This window comes from Strix aluco, chromosome 3 (assembly GCF_031877795.1).
Source record: "Strix aluco isolate bStrAlu1 chromosome 3, bStrAlu1.hap1, whole genome shotgun sequence".
NCBI lineage: Eukaryota > Metazoa > Chordata > Aves > Strigiformes > Strigidae > Strix > Strix aluco.
In genome coordinates, this window is record NC_133933.1 from 60904066 (window position 1) to 60919142 (window position 15077).

The 15077-nt window shown below is 39.3% G+C and overlaps 1 protein-coding gene across 16 annotated transcripts in view; it reads right to left on the reverse strand.

Moving 5' to 3' along the window:
- SYNE1 (spectrin repeat containing nuclear envelope protein 1) overlaps window positions 1-15077 on the reverse strand; it is a 322087-nt gene that overhangs the window by 41614 nt on the left and 265396 nt on the right. For all 16 annotated transcript variants that reach the window (XM_074818773.1, XM_074818787.1, XM_074818786.1 and 13 more), the window contains 9 exons: window positions 14376-14558; window positions 13253-13399; window positions 12046-12200; window positions 11543-11690; window positions 6143-6237; window positions 4909-5143; window positions 3995-4189; window positions 1907-2032; window positions 973-1128 (listed from right to left, as the gene is read on the reverse strand). In XM_074818773.1, coding sequence (XP_074674874.1) covers window positions 973-1128; window positions 1907-2032; window positions 3995-4189; window positions 4909-5143; window positions 6143-6237; window positions 11543-11690; window positions 12046-12200; window positions 13253-13399; window positions 14376-14558 — 1440 coding nt within the window. The remainder of the gene's footprint in view (window positions 1-972; window positions 1129-1906; window positions 2033-3994; window positions 4190-4908; window positions 5144-6142; window positions 6238-11542; window positions 11691-12045; window positions 12201-13252; window positions 13400-14375; window positions 14559-15077) is intronic.

The window sequence follows — 15077 nt, forward strand, 5'->3', positions numbered from 1 at the left end:
TAACAGGGGCATACACATGATCTCAGATTTCCTTTTTGCGGTTCTAAACTTGATGGTAGCTTTCCGGAAATAAGCAACGGTTGAACAAAGTGTTGCACTAGGTTACATCCTGAAACATTCAGTATGCAGAAAACTAAGAAAAAATTTCTTTACTTGTCTCCCTTCTTTACCATAAGCATACACTCACTGACTCTACTGTGGTTTAGATGTACCTACATCAGTTCATTCAAATGCAACTAACCCATTACAAGTTCTGTGCTGTTAACTGTGAAGGATTTTCCCTACTTTGGGGGTGTTTATGAAGCCTTCACAGGTACCTTACATGAGGTAACTACTTCAAAGTTAGCCCCGATATATCCAGACTGCAATCTTTACTGAACTACAGAAATAACTTTAGGATAATCTGAGAAGCTGGGTGAGGGAGACTCCACTACCTGGATTTCTAAGTGCAAAATGGAGGCAACCAACACACTAATAGCACGACGTACCTGAAAAATCAAACGATACTCTTCAGCTCATTTTGCAGCTAAGCAAGTCACCCTCAGACTAAGAGAAATGCAGACTCCAATGTCTGAAGCAGCAGAAGCTATCAGTATAACTGAAGGTACAATACAGTAATGTTGAACAGGGAGGGGACATCCTTTCTGAGCACAGCTCCTCCACCAAAGCACAGTAAACTGTATTACTTCTGTGTTTCCCCCAGGCAGCCATGCCACAGTCCCACAGCACACAGTATGACTTTTTTGTTGGTTTGTCAGCACTGCTTAAATATGGCCACGACAAAGTTCAAGAGATCTAGAAACACTAGCAATAACTAAAGGAAGCATTTCAACTGATGTTTTCCCTGATTCAGCATGAGTTCAGTTTTGAATCTGAGTGTGCCTACATGCATCTTTTCTAAAGCTGCCACTTGCATTCAATTTTTCTCCCAACACTTTTGTAGCCTGCATCAGTGCTCAGTACTATACTTGCCTGGTGGCACAGCTCCTCCCACTGTCTGTGTAGAAGGTCTATGCGCTCACTAAGGATTGAGATATCATCTGCGCTGATATATATAGACAGGGTCTCCTTCAGCAGAGAGAGGTGTGCAAGGTCATCTGTCCATCCTTCAACAGCATTCTCTAACTCCTTAAAAGAAGTGCACAAGTTAAAACAGACCAGTTTGCTAACAAATAAAAATCTGAATCTGTTGATGAAGCATGAAGACAAGCATTGATATCCTACTGAATTTAAGTCATATCTGAGCAGACCCACCATTTCAAGCAGACTGTTTCAGCCCTGTTTGAAAAAAACCCACCAACTGCATATGTACAAATATTTTCAGAGTTATGAGAGGTAACTCCCCAATAGAGAATGTTATGTCAGCCTTGTAACAAGTAGTCACAAACTAATATATTACTCAAATCTCTCTAAAGTTCAAAGGTATTTGAGAATTCCAAGTATTGGTTTGGACTTCTCTGTGCTGAAAATATTTTCAAGTTGTAATCCATTTTTAAACTGCAAAGAATACTGCAAAGAATACTGCACAGAAGTGTTATCTAAGATCCCCCACAGTAATCTCACCTCAAATAAAAAGCACTAAACCAACAGTTTAGATACCATGAGTTTAAATTTGAAATTAGAATTTCTAGAATAAAAACAAACCACTATTTAGCACTTCTACAGTACTTTTCAGACCTTGTTCTGACTCACTTTGATCAGATCTGTATTTACCCTGCAGGAATTGCATTATAGTGAGATCACTCAGGTATTATGCTGTCCAAATGTTACATGGATAGTTTCTTGTCATAGGGATGTCTGACTGGTTTGCATAGTCAGTAGTGTGAAGCCTATTAACAATGGAAGAGCTTACTGCACAAAGGCAAACAAAGATGAGACAACAATCAACACAGAATAAGTGGTTTACCTTGCAACGAATCTGCTCTGCATGCAATTCATCATGGTGTTCTGGCAAAGGTTGAGAAAGCTTTTTTTTGAATGATCTTAGCTTCTCCAGGGAGTCTCCGATGCCCTTTTCAGATTCTTCCCAGTCCTGAAGGCAGAATGTTTATTAGACTTCAATTCAGATCTGGATTATACTTATGTCAGTTGATTTGCCTAATTAACCACTGAACAGTGAAAACTTTTTCATACTAATAACATGTCCTGAAATCCCCCTCTAAATAACACTCATAGTCTCAGAGCTTGAGTTATGTGTACAACTGTGTCAAATTTTTTGTGTGTAGGTCTCTGCTAGTAGAAATACACAAGCCAAAGCCCCTGTTATTACAACATTGTCTAGATTCAACTCCATCCTTTCAGAAAAGCCTCTCCCTGACAAAATTATTTTCCACTTCCTTTCTTGAATGTTTGTATTAAACATGCCATTGTTCTTTGACAAAAGCTCCATTCAGGTGCATTAATCTCCAGGGAAAAAAAGTTGTTGGGGATACTGCAAATTCAGGTCGATTGAAGAACCTGTAGTACCTCCTTTAAATTATGATTCTAGCAGCTACCCCGAGCTTTAGTGTTTATATACTTTCCAAAATTTTAAATGTGTCCAATGTAATCAAACCATACCAATCATCATGCGACAGTATGGTTTTACCTGCCTCACTTGCTTGTTAAAGCCTATTAAAAAGGTAGTCACAGACAGAAAGATGTCTAATAAGCCAGTCAACCCATAAAGAATGCCAGTTGTGTGATACCAGAAAATATGGACCTTGTTTCTCTTAGTCTTCTGTTTCAAGATATTCTCCTTCTAACACTGCCTTTGTATTTCTCTCCTGCCATTTTTTTTTCAATCTATGCCAGTATTTCATGATCATCTTCAGGATGGAGAATTACAAACAACAGGTCTTACAAAAAACTCTTCTCTTTAGTGTCTTCTTTCTTCTCTCCTTAGTAATATGACCTTACATGACAATAGCCTTTGATGTTCTTAATGCAACACATACTCTTCCAGAATATACGCTTGTGCTTCCCATTTGGTTAGAAGACCACTAAAAAGTCATGTATTTAAGAACACGATAGCTTAATGTAATGAAGGCTTGATATTTATGAGATGATTTATGCAATTTGCATGGCAATTTCCCTACTTCCTCACTGTCAAGCATTAAGTTCCATATTTTCACTGAGACAAAATACCACAGAACCTTTAGTCTCCCCAGATAACAGCTTTCATGACTAAAATTTCCTGACATAATTCCCCCACTAGAAGCTGAGGTATGATGAACAAGGCTTGAAAGAGGAAGAAAAATTTACTTATCTGAACTTTTCCAAAATAATATTTCATTTTCTTGCACTGCTTTGCTTCTTGCTACTTCCAAACAAAACTAAAGTGTCTGTAATTCTGTAATTCTATTAGATCTCTGAAACCTTTCTAAAAGCACTTTCTTTATTCTATTAATACACACAATTCCAATTTTCATTATCCTCCCTAGAATGAGTAAAAGGGAAAAACAGACAGACCAAATTTAAATTCCAGCCTATCATCTTCAGTACTTAAAGTGAGGTTAACAGGCATTTTGGACACTGCTTATAACAAAATAAAGTTCAAGTGTCCCTTCTCCAAGATCACTGAAGTTTATTTAAACTAGCAAATACTCAAGACACTGGAAGGAAACACAGACTATGACATTCCTAGATGGATCTTGACATTGGCATGTAAAGGGAATAAGGCAGGTCTAATTTTCAGTACAGCATGTATAAAAATTAACCAGCATTGTGCAAAATAAAATACATTTTTCTATATGTTGAAAATAGGACTGGTAGTAATATCCTTTATTGGCAGTGTTCTGGAAATACCAATTAAGAGACATCAACAACATACAAGTCTACTGTGAAGTACTACCACTCCTAGTTTCAGAGGTGGTGAAATGAAATCGCAAGCTCATGTAGCGTATATGCAATTTCTGTATTTGTGCTTATCTCTTGAGAATGCTTTTCTTCAACAGGATACACAGTGAGAAACCATGAACTTGCTGAAGATGTACAGAAGAAATCACACACTTACTTTCAGTAGTGAAGCAAGCTGTTTCTTTTGTTGCTCCAGTTGGGTGCTAGCTATCTTCCAGCGCTCCTGAATTTCGGTAAGTTCTGTCTGCAGGGCTGCCTCAGCTTCACTGTCAGCAGAGAGCAGCAGTTGCTTCCCAGCTTCCACAGTGAGGATATAACTCCCTTGCTGTCTTAGGAGAACTTTCTCTTTAAGCTGAAAATATCAACAGTTTTCTGTCAGCTTTTTCTTCTTAATTACAATTAACAATTCAATATAATTCATTCTCAAGCCCATACTTTATTTGATTGCATACCTTGGCTTAAGCATGAGTTACTGCCCAAATGCTTTACCCTCATCTTTTCACAGTCATTTACTGCATTAGACCTTTAGAAAATTTCTCCAAGGACATTAAAGACTTGCTTCTCCTCATTAATATCAATATCTCCATTGCTCTTAAAGAGAAATAGTTCCTCCTAGAGCCTGTTATGCTTATAAGGTTTATTACTATATGTATCTTCCATCCCAAAGGCTTGAAGACACAAGCTGCTAAATAGATACTATTAAGCTCACATGAAGATGGACACTCAAGGTGTCCTTTTTTGTTAGCTAGAATACATTCCTCAAACAGGACGTTGTTTTTTTCAGCACAGTTTCAGTGTGATGTTAGCTACAAAGCAAAACCAGAAGCAAACAAGGCTTGAGAAAGAGGGCCGAGTAAGTTCTCTGTTGCATGTTCTTTATGAACTTCAACTTCGTTTCCATCATACTGCTGCTTCTGAGGCTATGCCAGTTCCAAAGAAGACCTAATATCCAATATTGCTTTCTGCAAAGCAGATGTCTGAATCTAATATATTTTTAACAATGTTTTAAATGATGAAGGCTGTAAAAAGGGTGGGGATTTGTTTCTCTTTCTTCAAACACACTGGACATACCTGCACTTCATCCAGCAGTGCTCTGGCTTGCTGCAATGGGATGGGAACATTGCCCAGCCCACTCACTGGCTGACAGGGTATTTCCACCAGCCACTTGCGCAGCTTCTCTGCCATCTCCCTATAGCGTTGCCACTGATGTATCTGGCTGTCAATGATCCCCCTCCTCTGCTGTGCCCGGCGAATTACTCCTTGCCATTGATTACTTAGAAGAGTCAGCTTCAGATTAAATTCATCCCTATTATAAATAGATAAATAAATAAAAATACATAGTAACCTTCATATTTTGATCTATTTGTTTAATGAAATAAACTGAAGGGAAAGGGAAGATGTTTTCTGGCTGTCAATTATGAAACACAAGGAGAAAAGAACTGAAGACTCATGATAGCTGACTGAGGATGAGAACTTCACACTTCATGTATTGGGAGAATCAAAGAGCTCCAATTACTGAGACCTTAAAAAACCCAGACCTTTAACACACAAAACTTCTACTTTCTCCCCAGAAATATATAAAGAAAACCCGCAGGTTTTACCAGTTTGGATTAGCCAAATTCATAGTAAATCATGGACATTTCACAATTCACCCCCAGATTTACTACCGAGCTCAGAGCAGACATAAGATATACACAGCATTAACAGAATTCTCAAATCCCAATAAACAGTTCATCTTCTATTAGGACCATGATACCTTTAGCGAAGTCAATGCATATGCACAAGTGTGAAGCAGTTTTTCATTCATTTGATCACAAGTGTTTAAAATAAAATCTCAGACAGCGATGAATTCCTATTCCTTCACATTTAGGCTACAGGTGTTCTTAAATGGCAGTAAGGAATCCTCTTGGTAGAGGCAAATCTCCAGGTGGCATAAATCAAGTGTAACTCACTAAATCTGTCACTGCGGGCTCCTTTGGCAAAAGTGACATTTTGAAAGTACATCAAAATAGACATATATGTAACATGCTTGATAATACAAGACAAATCTTTGTTAGAGAAGCAGCCTCAAGGCTGTTGTATTCCCAAATGCATTCACACATTCACATACCCCACAGCATCCTAAAGAACACTGTCTTATTTAAGAACTGGCTAATTAGAAACTTAGCCACAGTGATAGTAACTTCTGCCTCAGAAGAACATGATCTGAACACTGACATCTGCTACCTTCTCTGTTTGGAAGTCCCCCAATAGTCTAAGTATTACTTCACATAACCAGCAGCAGCAACAACACAGGAACAGCTACCTGTCATCCACCTGTCCTTGTTCTAGGAGGTGCTGCCCATCAGAGATAATTGAATGTAAAATCTGCTGGCGGCTGAACATCTCTGCCTGGAATAGCTGTTGTACAGGAAACAAGGATGTTAAAACAAGATCTTACATTTTAATTCTATCTGTATGCACTGGTAAAAATTAGTTTTCATGTATTTTATATAATTTCAAATTAATTCGATGGGAGTTTTGTCATGAACTTAAATAGAAACACATTTAAAAATCTTATCGCTGGAGTTACTTTCTGCTTCTAGCAATTATTATTAGTTCCTTGAGATTTAAAAAAGCCTATTATAAAGTTAATATCAACAGGCGACAGGTTTTATGTCTCTGAGTACAATTGTGTGATTGGCACTATAATTTACAACAAAATGCAGATAGGATATTTATTGTATGGACAGAAAGTGTACTTTTTATTTTCTGAGATGTTTAAGAATATTATAGCCCTTTGCCTTGTTAAGTTGAATTTATGCATAGATTGTGTATGATAGTGTTATACAAGCTTCTAATACAATTTTACTCTGTCTACAGAACTTTAAAAGAAATGGCCAGCCACATGTAGGAGCTAGAAATCAATTTTCCACTTCCAATTTTCCAATTTATTTTCCAATTTTCCCCATCAGTCACAATGAAATTTCACAATACCTGGTTGACCTGGTTACCTGGGAGAAGGCTGAGGTACTCAGTGACATTTTTGCCTCAGTCTTCACCCGCGAGTGCTCCAGCCACACCGCCCAAGATGCAGAAGGCAAAGGCAGGGACTAGAGAATTAATAACCATCCACTATACAAGAAGATCAGGTTTGAGATGACCTAAGGAACCTGAAGGTGTACAAGTCCATGGGACCTGATGAGATCCATCTGTGCGTCCTGAGGGAACTCGCAGATGAAGTGGCTAAGCCACTATCCATCATATTTGAGAAGTCGTGGCAGTCTGGTGAAGTTCCTACCGACTGGAAAAGCAGAAACATAACCCCCATTTTTAAAGAGGGAAAAAAGGACGATCCAGGGAGCTACAGGCTAGTTAGTTTCACCTCTGTGCCCAGCAAGATCATGGAGAGGATCCTCCTGGAAACTGTACTAGGGCACATGGAAATTAAGGAGTTCATTGGTGACAGCCAACATGGCTTCACTAAGGGCAAATTGTGCCTGACAAATTTGGTGGCCTTCTACAACAGGGTTGCAGCATTTGTGGATAAGAGAAAAGCAACTGATGTCATCAACCTGGACTTGTGCAAAGCATTGCACTATATCCTTGTCTCTCAATTGGAGAGACATGGATTTGATGGATGGACCACTTGGTGGATAAGGAATTGGCTGGATGGTTGAACTCAAAGAGTTACAGTCAATGGCTTGATGTCCAAGTGGAGAGCAGTGATGAGTAGTGTTCCTCAAGGGTTGGTACTGGGACCAGCACTGTTCAACATCTTTGTTGGTGACATGGACAGTGGGACTAGGTGCACCCTCAGCAAATTCACTGATGACACCAAATCTGTGGTGCGGTCGACACACTGGAGGGAAGGGATGCCACCCAGAGGGACCTTGGCAAGCTTGAGAGGTGAGCCTGTGCAAACCTCATGAAGTTCAACAATGCCAAGTGCAAGATCCTGCACATGGGTTGGGGCAATCCCATGCAAAATACAGGCTGGGTGATGAGTGGATTGAGAGCAGCCCTGAGGAGAAGGACTTGGAGGTATTAGTGGATGAAAAACTGAATATAACCCAGCAATGTGCTCTTGCAGCTCAGAAAGCCAACCGTATCCTGGGCTGCATCAAGAGAATTGTGGCCAGCAGGTCGAGGGAGGGGATTCTCCCCCTCTGCTCTCATGAGACCCCATCTGGAATATTGTGTTCAGCTCTGGGGCCTCCAGTGTAAGAAAGTCATGGACCTGCTTGAGTGGGTCTAGAGGAGGATCATGAAGATGATCAGGGGGCTGGAGCACCTCTCCTATGAAGACAGGCTGAGCGAGTTGGGGTTGTTCAGCCTGGAGAAGAGAAGGCTCTGGGGAGACTTTATAGAGGCCTCCCACTACTTAAAGGGGGCTACAGGAAAGATGGGGAGGGACTCTTTATCAGGGAGCATAATGATAGAACGAGGAGTAATGGTTTTAAACCGAAAGAGGGTAGATTTACATTAGATCTAAGGAGGAAATTCTTTACTGTGAGGTTGATGAGGCACTGGAACAGGTTGCCCATAGAAGCTGTGGATGCCCCCTCCCTGGAAGTGTTCAAGGCCAGGTTGGATGGGGTCCCTGCCCATGGCAGGGGGGTTGGAAATAGATGGATCTTTAAGGTCCCTTCCAACCCAAACTATTCTATGATTCTATGAATAATTTTAAAACTCTGTGATTGCTTAAATACTACTTAAGACAAAAAATTACCTAAATACTCCTTAAACAAAGATGACTTAAGTATATACTACTTAAATTTATTTTTAAAAACATCTTTTATTTTAGTAATGGAGTATCTCTAAATAAGGTTGCTCAGGAGTATTCTTATGTTGATGAAGGTACACCCAGGCATCAGCTCAGGAATGGACTCACTCCATGTCCAAAATGTTTTCAGAGAGATTAAAAGAGAAAAATATACTGACACTTGAGATTTTTGTTTTTTAGTAATGTTGTTTGCAGTTGATGGAAGTTGAACTGAGAGTCAATATACCCCAAATCCAGGTTACATCCCTGTTACATGGCTTTCCACCAGCTCAAACTGTGATGTACCAATCCCTGCATCTGCAACTGTCAGCACTGGCACCTGCACAATTAAATCCCTCAAGCACATTTTATGTACCTTAGGACTTTTAGACGATAGACTAAGTTTTCAAAATGAGATTCTGCCTCTCTGAATCATTGAGTTAATTTTGAAAATGTTACCCGGGTCATAAATTTTCCCATAGAAAGACAGTGTCTAATTTCCTTGCAGAAGTATTTGATAGTGTACTTTGAATACTCTGGCTCTTATGAATGACTGAGCCTGAACCAGAGGGAAACTAATTGCTATATTATCTCATGAACAAAACCACAATACCATGCGGTTGTGAATTTCAGAAAGGTGAGCAAGAAGGCAGAGATTTTACTTCCTGTCACATCTACTTCTGTCAAGTTAGGGGGCATCGATGAAGCACAGGAGGCAACAATATCTACCAGCATTGCTGACAGATTGAGGCTAAACAGAACTCAACTTGCTAAAAAACACCAACAAAACCCAACAAAACCAAACTCCCCTAAAGAGAAAATTTCAGTATTTTTCTAAGAGTAGAGGTGAAACAAAAGCTTATCAAGCATGAGGAACTCTGTTTAGAGTGGAGGTATTCAAGCCCTACCAAAAAGCAGTGACACTTCTGTCAACATCCACTTGCTCTCTGCATGTACACTGTCTCTGTACATAAAAGGGATACTCCATTATGGGGGATCACTTGCCACCCCGATTTTTTCTCGTATGTAGATCACTATGAATCACAGAAATAGGACTTCAAAGAAGGTGGAAAGGATGGCATATGTTGGAATGCACAATACAAACACACTGGAAAAATTTTAGTAATTGTGCTGGCAAGGAACTTCCCCTTCCCGTGCCAGCACTTTCTCAAATGCTGATAGACTTATCTGATGCAGATGCCAGTGTTACTGCATAATATTAGAAAAAGGTATCACCTCCACTTCGCTGGTTTGTAAATTTCAGTGGAAAGTTATTTCTAAACAAGGCCACTGAGGTAGCTGGGGTCCTCTTTGAATAAACACCAGCAAAATTATAAGTCAGCACTTTAAAGCTGATAACAGAGCTAGAGGCATTTCAATATCCATTCTGGGAATGCATGTGGAGACAGAATATTTTCTCATTATCTTCAAAAATACAAAGCAAAACAATCTGGGAATTCATCTCAAGAAGTTTAGATTTGACCCTTTCATCTGCGAGGAGTGGAAAGAAAATTCTCCATGAGTATCAGGAGGAACTGCAGAGAACATTGAGTACTGAACACATTTAGATTATATAAAATGCTGAAAGCTTTAGGTTAAAAAAAAAAAGTGCAGTTTGCAACATTTTCTTAGGATGAATTGCAGTATTTAGAAAATCAGGTATTAGTTGTCTAAATTCTGAGAGATGACTTTATGCTGTAATAAAAAAAACTTCAGAGAACCTGAGTAACACTCACCTGAGCTAACTGCTCAGATCAAGGTTTCAGGAGAGAATTAACTGAGATCTCAAGACAATTGAATGCAAGAAGATTGCTGTTAGCCTCTTCAAAAAAGTTATAGCTATGACTGGACACAACAACAGTAGGAAATTATCCACTTAGACAGTAATGAGTTATGGACATTCAAATCTCAAAGACCTGATATGTCTCAACTTATGAAGACAGCGTCCAGTTACTGCTGGCAGCCCTGAGAGGAAATCAAAGGGATGACATTTTTGAAAGCAAAGGCAGTTAAATTCTAAAGCAAATGTATGCTAAAGCAAGCAAAAATGGTTGTGAATTACTTTCTGCTATCAGACATGCATCCAAACACTATGCTGTGAGATATAAGGCAAGAGCAAGGAAAGGACATGACTCTCCCTATGCTCTGGCCTGAGTCTATGGGTAGGTCAGCTGAAAAAGTTGTGGGAACTGAAACTACTGTGGCCACATGGGAGCTTTGGTATGAAAATTGACTCGTCCTACTTGATCTTTACCAGGATTCTTGGCAGTAACAATATGGGTGGAGAAAAAATGTGCATCACTTGAGTTCACTGAAGAATCATAAATGCATCTTCTAGTAAAAACTCTAAATCAGTTTTTCCCTGCAGCAAAAGCGGGGCTAGTTCTTGATTTGATACAGACAAATGACTCCAGCACACAGTGAAGATCAAAACAGTTTGTTCTCCAAGGAAATGTTACCAAATGGAGGCCCCATGATGAGTTCTATAAATCAGTATTTGACAGAAAAGCCTTCCTTAACATACTCTTCAGATGCTGTATATGTTGGCAATTTAATACAAATAAACAAAATCAAAATAAACTGAAAGAACACAGATTTTCTCCAGTTAGGACTGAAGACAAAGGGCCAAATTGCATGAGAATAGTTAGGTTGTACAGGAAGACCGATAAAAACTTTGATTTCCTTGGTACAAACCAGCCTGAAGCAGACTAAATGTAGGGGACAAGCACTCATAGGCATACTCATACATTATGCAAACAGTTACTCAAGTCCTTCCCCAAACTGGTTATTATTGACAGATTTGCATGCTTCTGTTTTTAAGTTAAGATATCCTCAGACGGCGCAGGCAAACGTAATTCAATTCAAGGCATACTATTATATTACTCCAGAAAAGAATATGCATTCCATTTATGTATAAATAGTATGTGTTGTAGTTATGTATAAATACACATGATGACTTGCCTCATGTGCCCTCTGTTGCTCTAGAAGGCTCTGGTAGTTTCCTGAAATCTCTGCTGCCAGCTTCTGCTCAGTCTGAACTAATAAATCCATCCAAGTCTCACATTTCTCCAAGAAGGTCTGGTGCTGCAGCAAGAAAGACTGCAGCTTACTGAAAGGAAGAAAAATGGATTTAGGTAAGGTCTCCTCCTTGCACACACAGTGTTAAGAGTAGTAACTCTTCCAGCAGAATTCCAAATCAGATGGTAACACTGTCCCCACTCAGCTGCCTCATTCAATTTATTTAGTCAATACTTTGAAAAGTAGCGGTCTTCCTCATTTCAAATTCTGTTAATTTGTCACAAAACCAACATCTCAGTTCAGTGGCTTCGCTCTTTATAGGTACACCAAAGAAAAGGAGCTTTGGTTAATGAAATACCTGAAACATTTTCTATATTCTGCAAAAGGTATACTTTCTAGCTGTTGTAATCTAAGAAAAGTATACAACAATCTTGAACTATCCCCACCTGAATCTCTCTGTAGTCTGAGATGAGATCAGAGACCAATGCCTGTTCAGGTTCTGCATCCTTTTGATTTCTTTATCATTCAGAGGAAGCCTGTAACCCAGCTCATTAAGACGGTCCAAATCTGGGGCCATGCTGCTGAACTTCAACATTTGACTCTGCAACAAACAATAAAAGGGGTAACTAGGAAGTTCGGTAGTTACACTATTATAGACTGCAAAGTTATGAACTCGCACTCAGTTAAATTTGGAATGGCCTTGGTTGCCACCAAGTGGCAAGCAATCCCTATGCCAGGGAAAAAACTCTATTTCCAGTTTTCAGCCTCTGGGCCCAAACCAGGAGAAGACTTATGTTCATGTTTAAACGTGCACAGAGAAGTAAACTCAAATTGCACTGAAGTGTTCTGCTGAACTGGGGATTTACTGCTCAGAGTGGCAAAAGTAGGCTAGTGTTTGAAGCCATATGTCTATATCGTCAAAAAAAGTGAGCCTTTTTCCTTGTTTCTTAGCCTGAATGCTAGGCTGGCAAATTCCAAATGAACTTATTTAACTTTTTATTTTTAGTTTTTTGTTTTGCAGTACAGAAATATCCAATTCACTACGTTAGGAAAATGTCCTGTTTTTTAGCATGCCCAAAGTGGAATTACATGTATAGTTAATTCTGATAGTAAAATAATGGAAGATTAAAATGACAAAAACAACCTAGATGGCAAAGTTTATCAACTTCCTGTCAGATCCTCTGAAAGAAGAGGGAAAAAAAAAAAAAAGCCCCACAAAAAGAAAGTGTGAAAGAGCTCAAATAGAAATCGCATGGTACACAGTATGAATATTTCTTCAGTATATCAAGATACCCAGAATGAATAGATGACTTCATCCCTAAACTAAATACTACTGAGACAGGAATTGCATAAATTCAAAAAAGTCAGAAGAAAACAAGCAAAAACTGCTAAAATTTCCATTCTTGTTTTGATTTGATATTAATTTTATTCTAAACAGTTTGCCTGTCCTTTTTTTCTTTACCTGGGGGCAAAGTAACATGGACAATCACTCCTTGCCTGCCATCAAACTTTTAAGTTCTCAGTCTTACACTTTGCATGAATGACAGTCCTTTAATACATATAGAATGCATGTATGATATTTGTGCATGCACTGTGCTACAAATAACCAGGCTAACAGAAAAAAAATAAACACTTTCTGCATCTATTAGTCACCTTGAGTTCCTCCATTCTACTCTGTATTGTTGAGAGATCAGATGAGTGACTGGGATCCTGTCCTTTCAATATTTCTTCTGCTTCTGTTATCCAGGCCTCAAGGACTTGCAGGTTCTTGGCAAAGGTTTGATAGTCCAGCACGCCAGCCTTGAAAAGAAAAGGACCCACAGTTTAAGAACTTGGGTCACATAGCATCCATATTGACATTACACTCCTGGTTATTCTCATTATAGATCTGCAAACAGCTGTACAGGCTAGGAGCAATTCTAACTGCTGCTTTGCTCACAGACTGGAATTACTGGGTTATTTTAAGGTTAGAACAGAGGATTTCTGATCATAGCAAAAAGGCAACACTTCAACAAAGTGCATAAATATCTCCTTGCTTGAAACATAACCTTGTCTAACTTTTTATGAAACTAACTCCTCTGCTTAATTTATTGTCAGCAGAGAGAACCACTAGTTACTATTATTGCAATTTGAAATGAAAAACTTCTCTGATGCTTTCTCTCCTCACAGCACAGTGATGTTATAAGCACATTTTAGTGTTGGATTTCTTGGGTAAATCCTCTTGGCTTTCTCACCCATACACTTTTCTGTGGAACACATTCTGCCACTTCTTTTTTTGCTCTTTAGTCCCTGGGGACACAAGCAATTAGCAACATTTACTGAACAGGCTTTGACACAAATGGTAGGTATCAGTCTGGTCACTGACATTAATAGGAACTGTAAAAACCAATTCTATACAATTATTCAGAATCTCTCATTTCTTTTACTGCTAAAGAACTAGCTGGGAAGAGAGACTGTCTTCAGGGGAGCAGTAGCTGTGGATCCAGCTGTTAGTAGTATTGCTATCTGCAGAAAGCATGGTGCCCTCGGCATTCCAGACAGACACTTTCCTCCATGAAGCTTGCTATCCTCTTCCCAGAATTTGGACCTTCTTAGAAGGTCTCTATGCTGGACTTGAGCATATTTTCTGCTCTCAGCTTTGGTTCCCAGGGAAGTCTAGGAAATGCTGATGAACAGTTACCACCACCCTCTTTTCCCACGCAGTTTTACCTAACTTACGTGTTTTCAAGTACCACAAGATGATCAGATTCAAGGACTGAAAACGCTCTCTACATACCTGAAGTACAACCTGTTGCTTGCGGAGAGCCTGTTCTAGGGTTGACAGATTCTGGTTCAGGGAAAGATGATCGGACTGTATAGCTGCTGCTGCTGAAGGCTCCACCTGGCTTTTTAGCTCCTCTCCCAATTCTTGAAGAACAACCAGTGTATCCTGTGCTGTCTTCAAATCCGTGAGTACATCCTGTGGCAACACATTGAATAAAGATATGAATAGTTAACCGGCATTCTGCTGATGTCATTCTCTCCTGATTTAAAGGAGGAACAAAGTGATCGAACTCCACCACTCTATGAAAAACTTGTATTTACTACTGTATTTCAATGCCAAAGTGTCCACTCACACTCAGTATGAAAAGGAAATGATGTGCAGAATAAAAAAATATGTCAAAGCACCTGTGCATAGAGGAACAGAAAGAAGTGACTGCTCAGCTACATTTGAGCAAGCCTGAGTTACTGATGAGGCAACACTTCTTGAAACAAACCTTTTGGACCTACTGACATGCTGGTCCTAACCAGTGGCAGCCCTCACTGTGGGTCGATTCTGATCTGACTAGACCTCCCTTTTTTTCCTCCTATGAATTACCAGGAGAGATGAAAAAATAACTTTTGTAAATAGCCTAACAAAACGGCTAAAGAATGGGACTTCAAGAAATGAAGAAATTATTTGAACTGAAGAATTAAAATTTCCAGTCCAGATGACTAT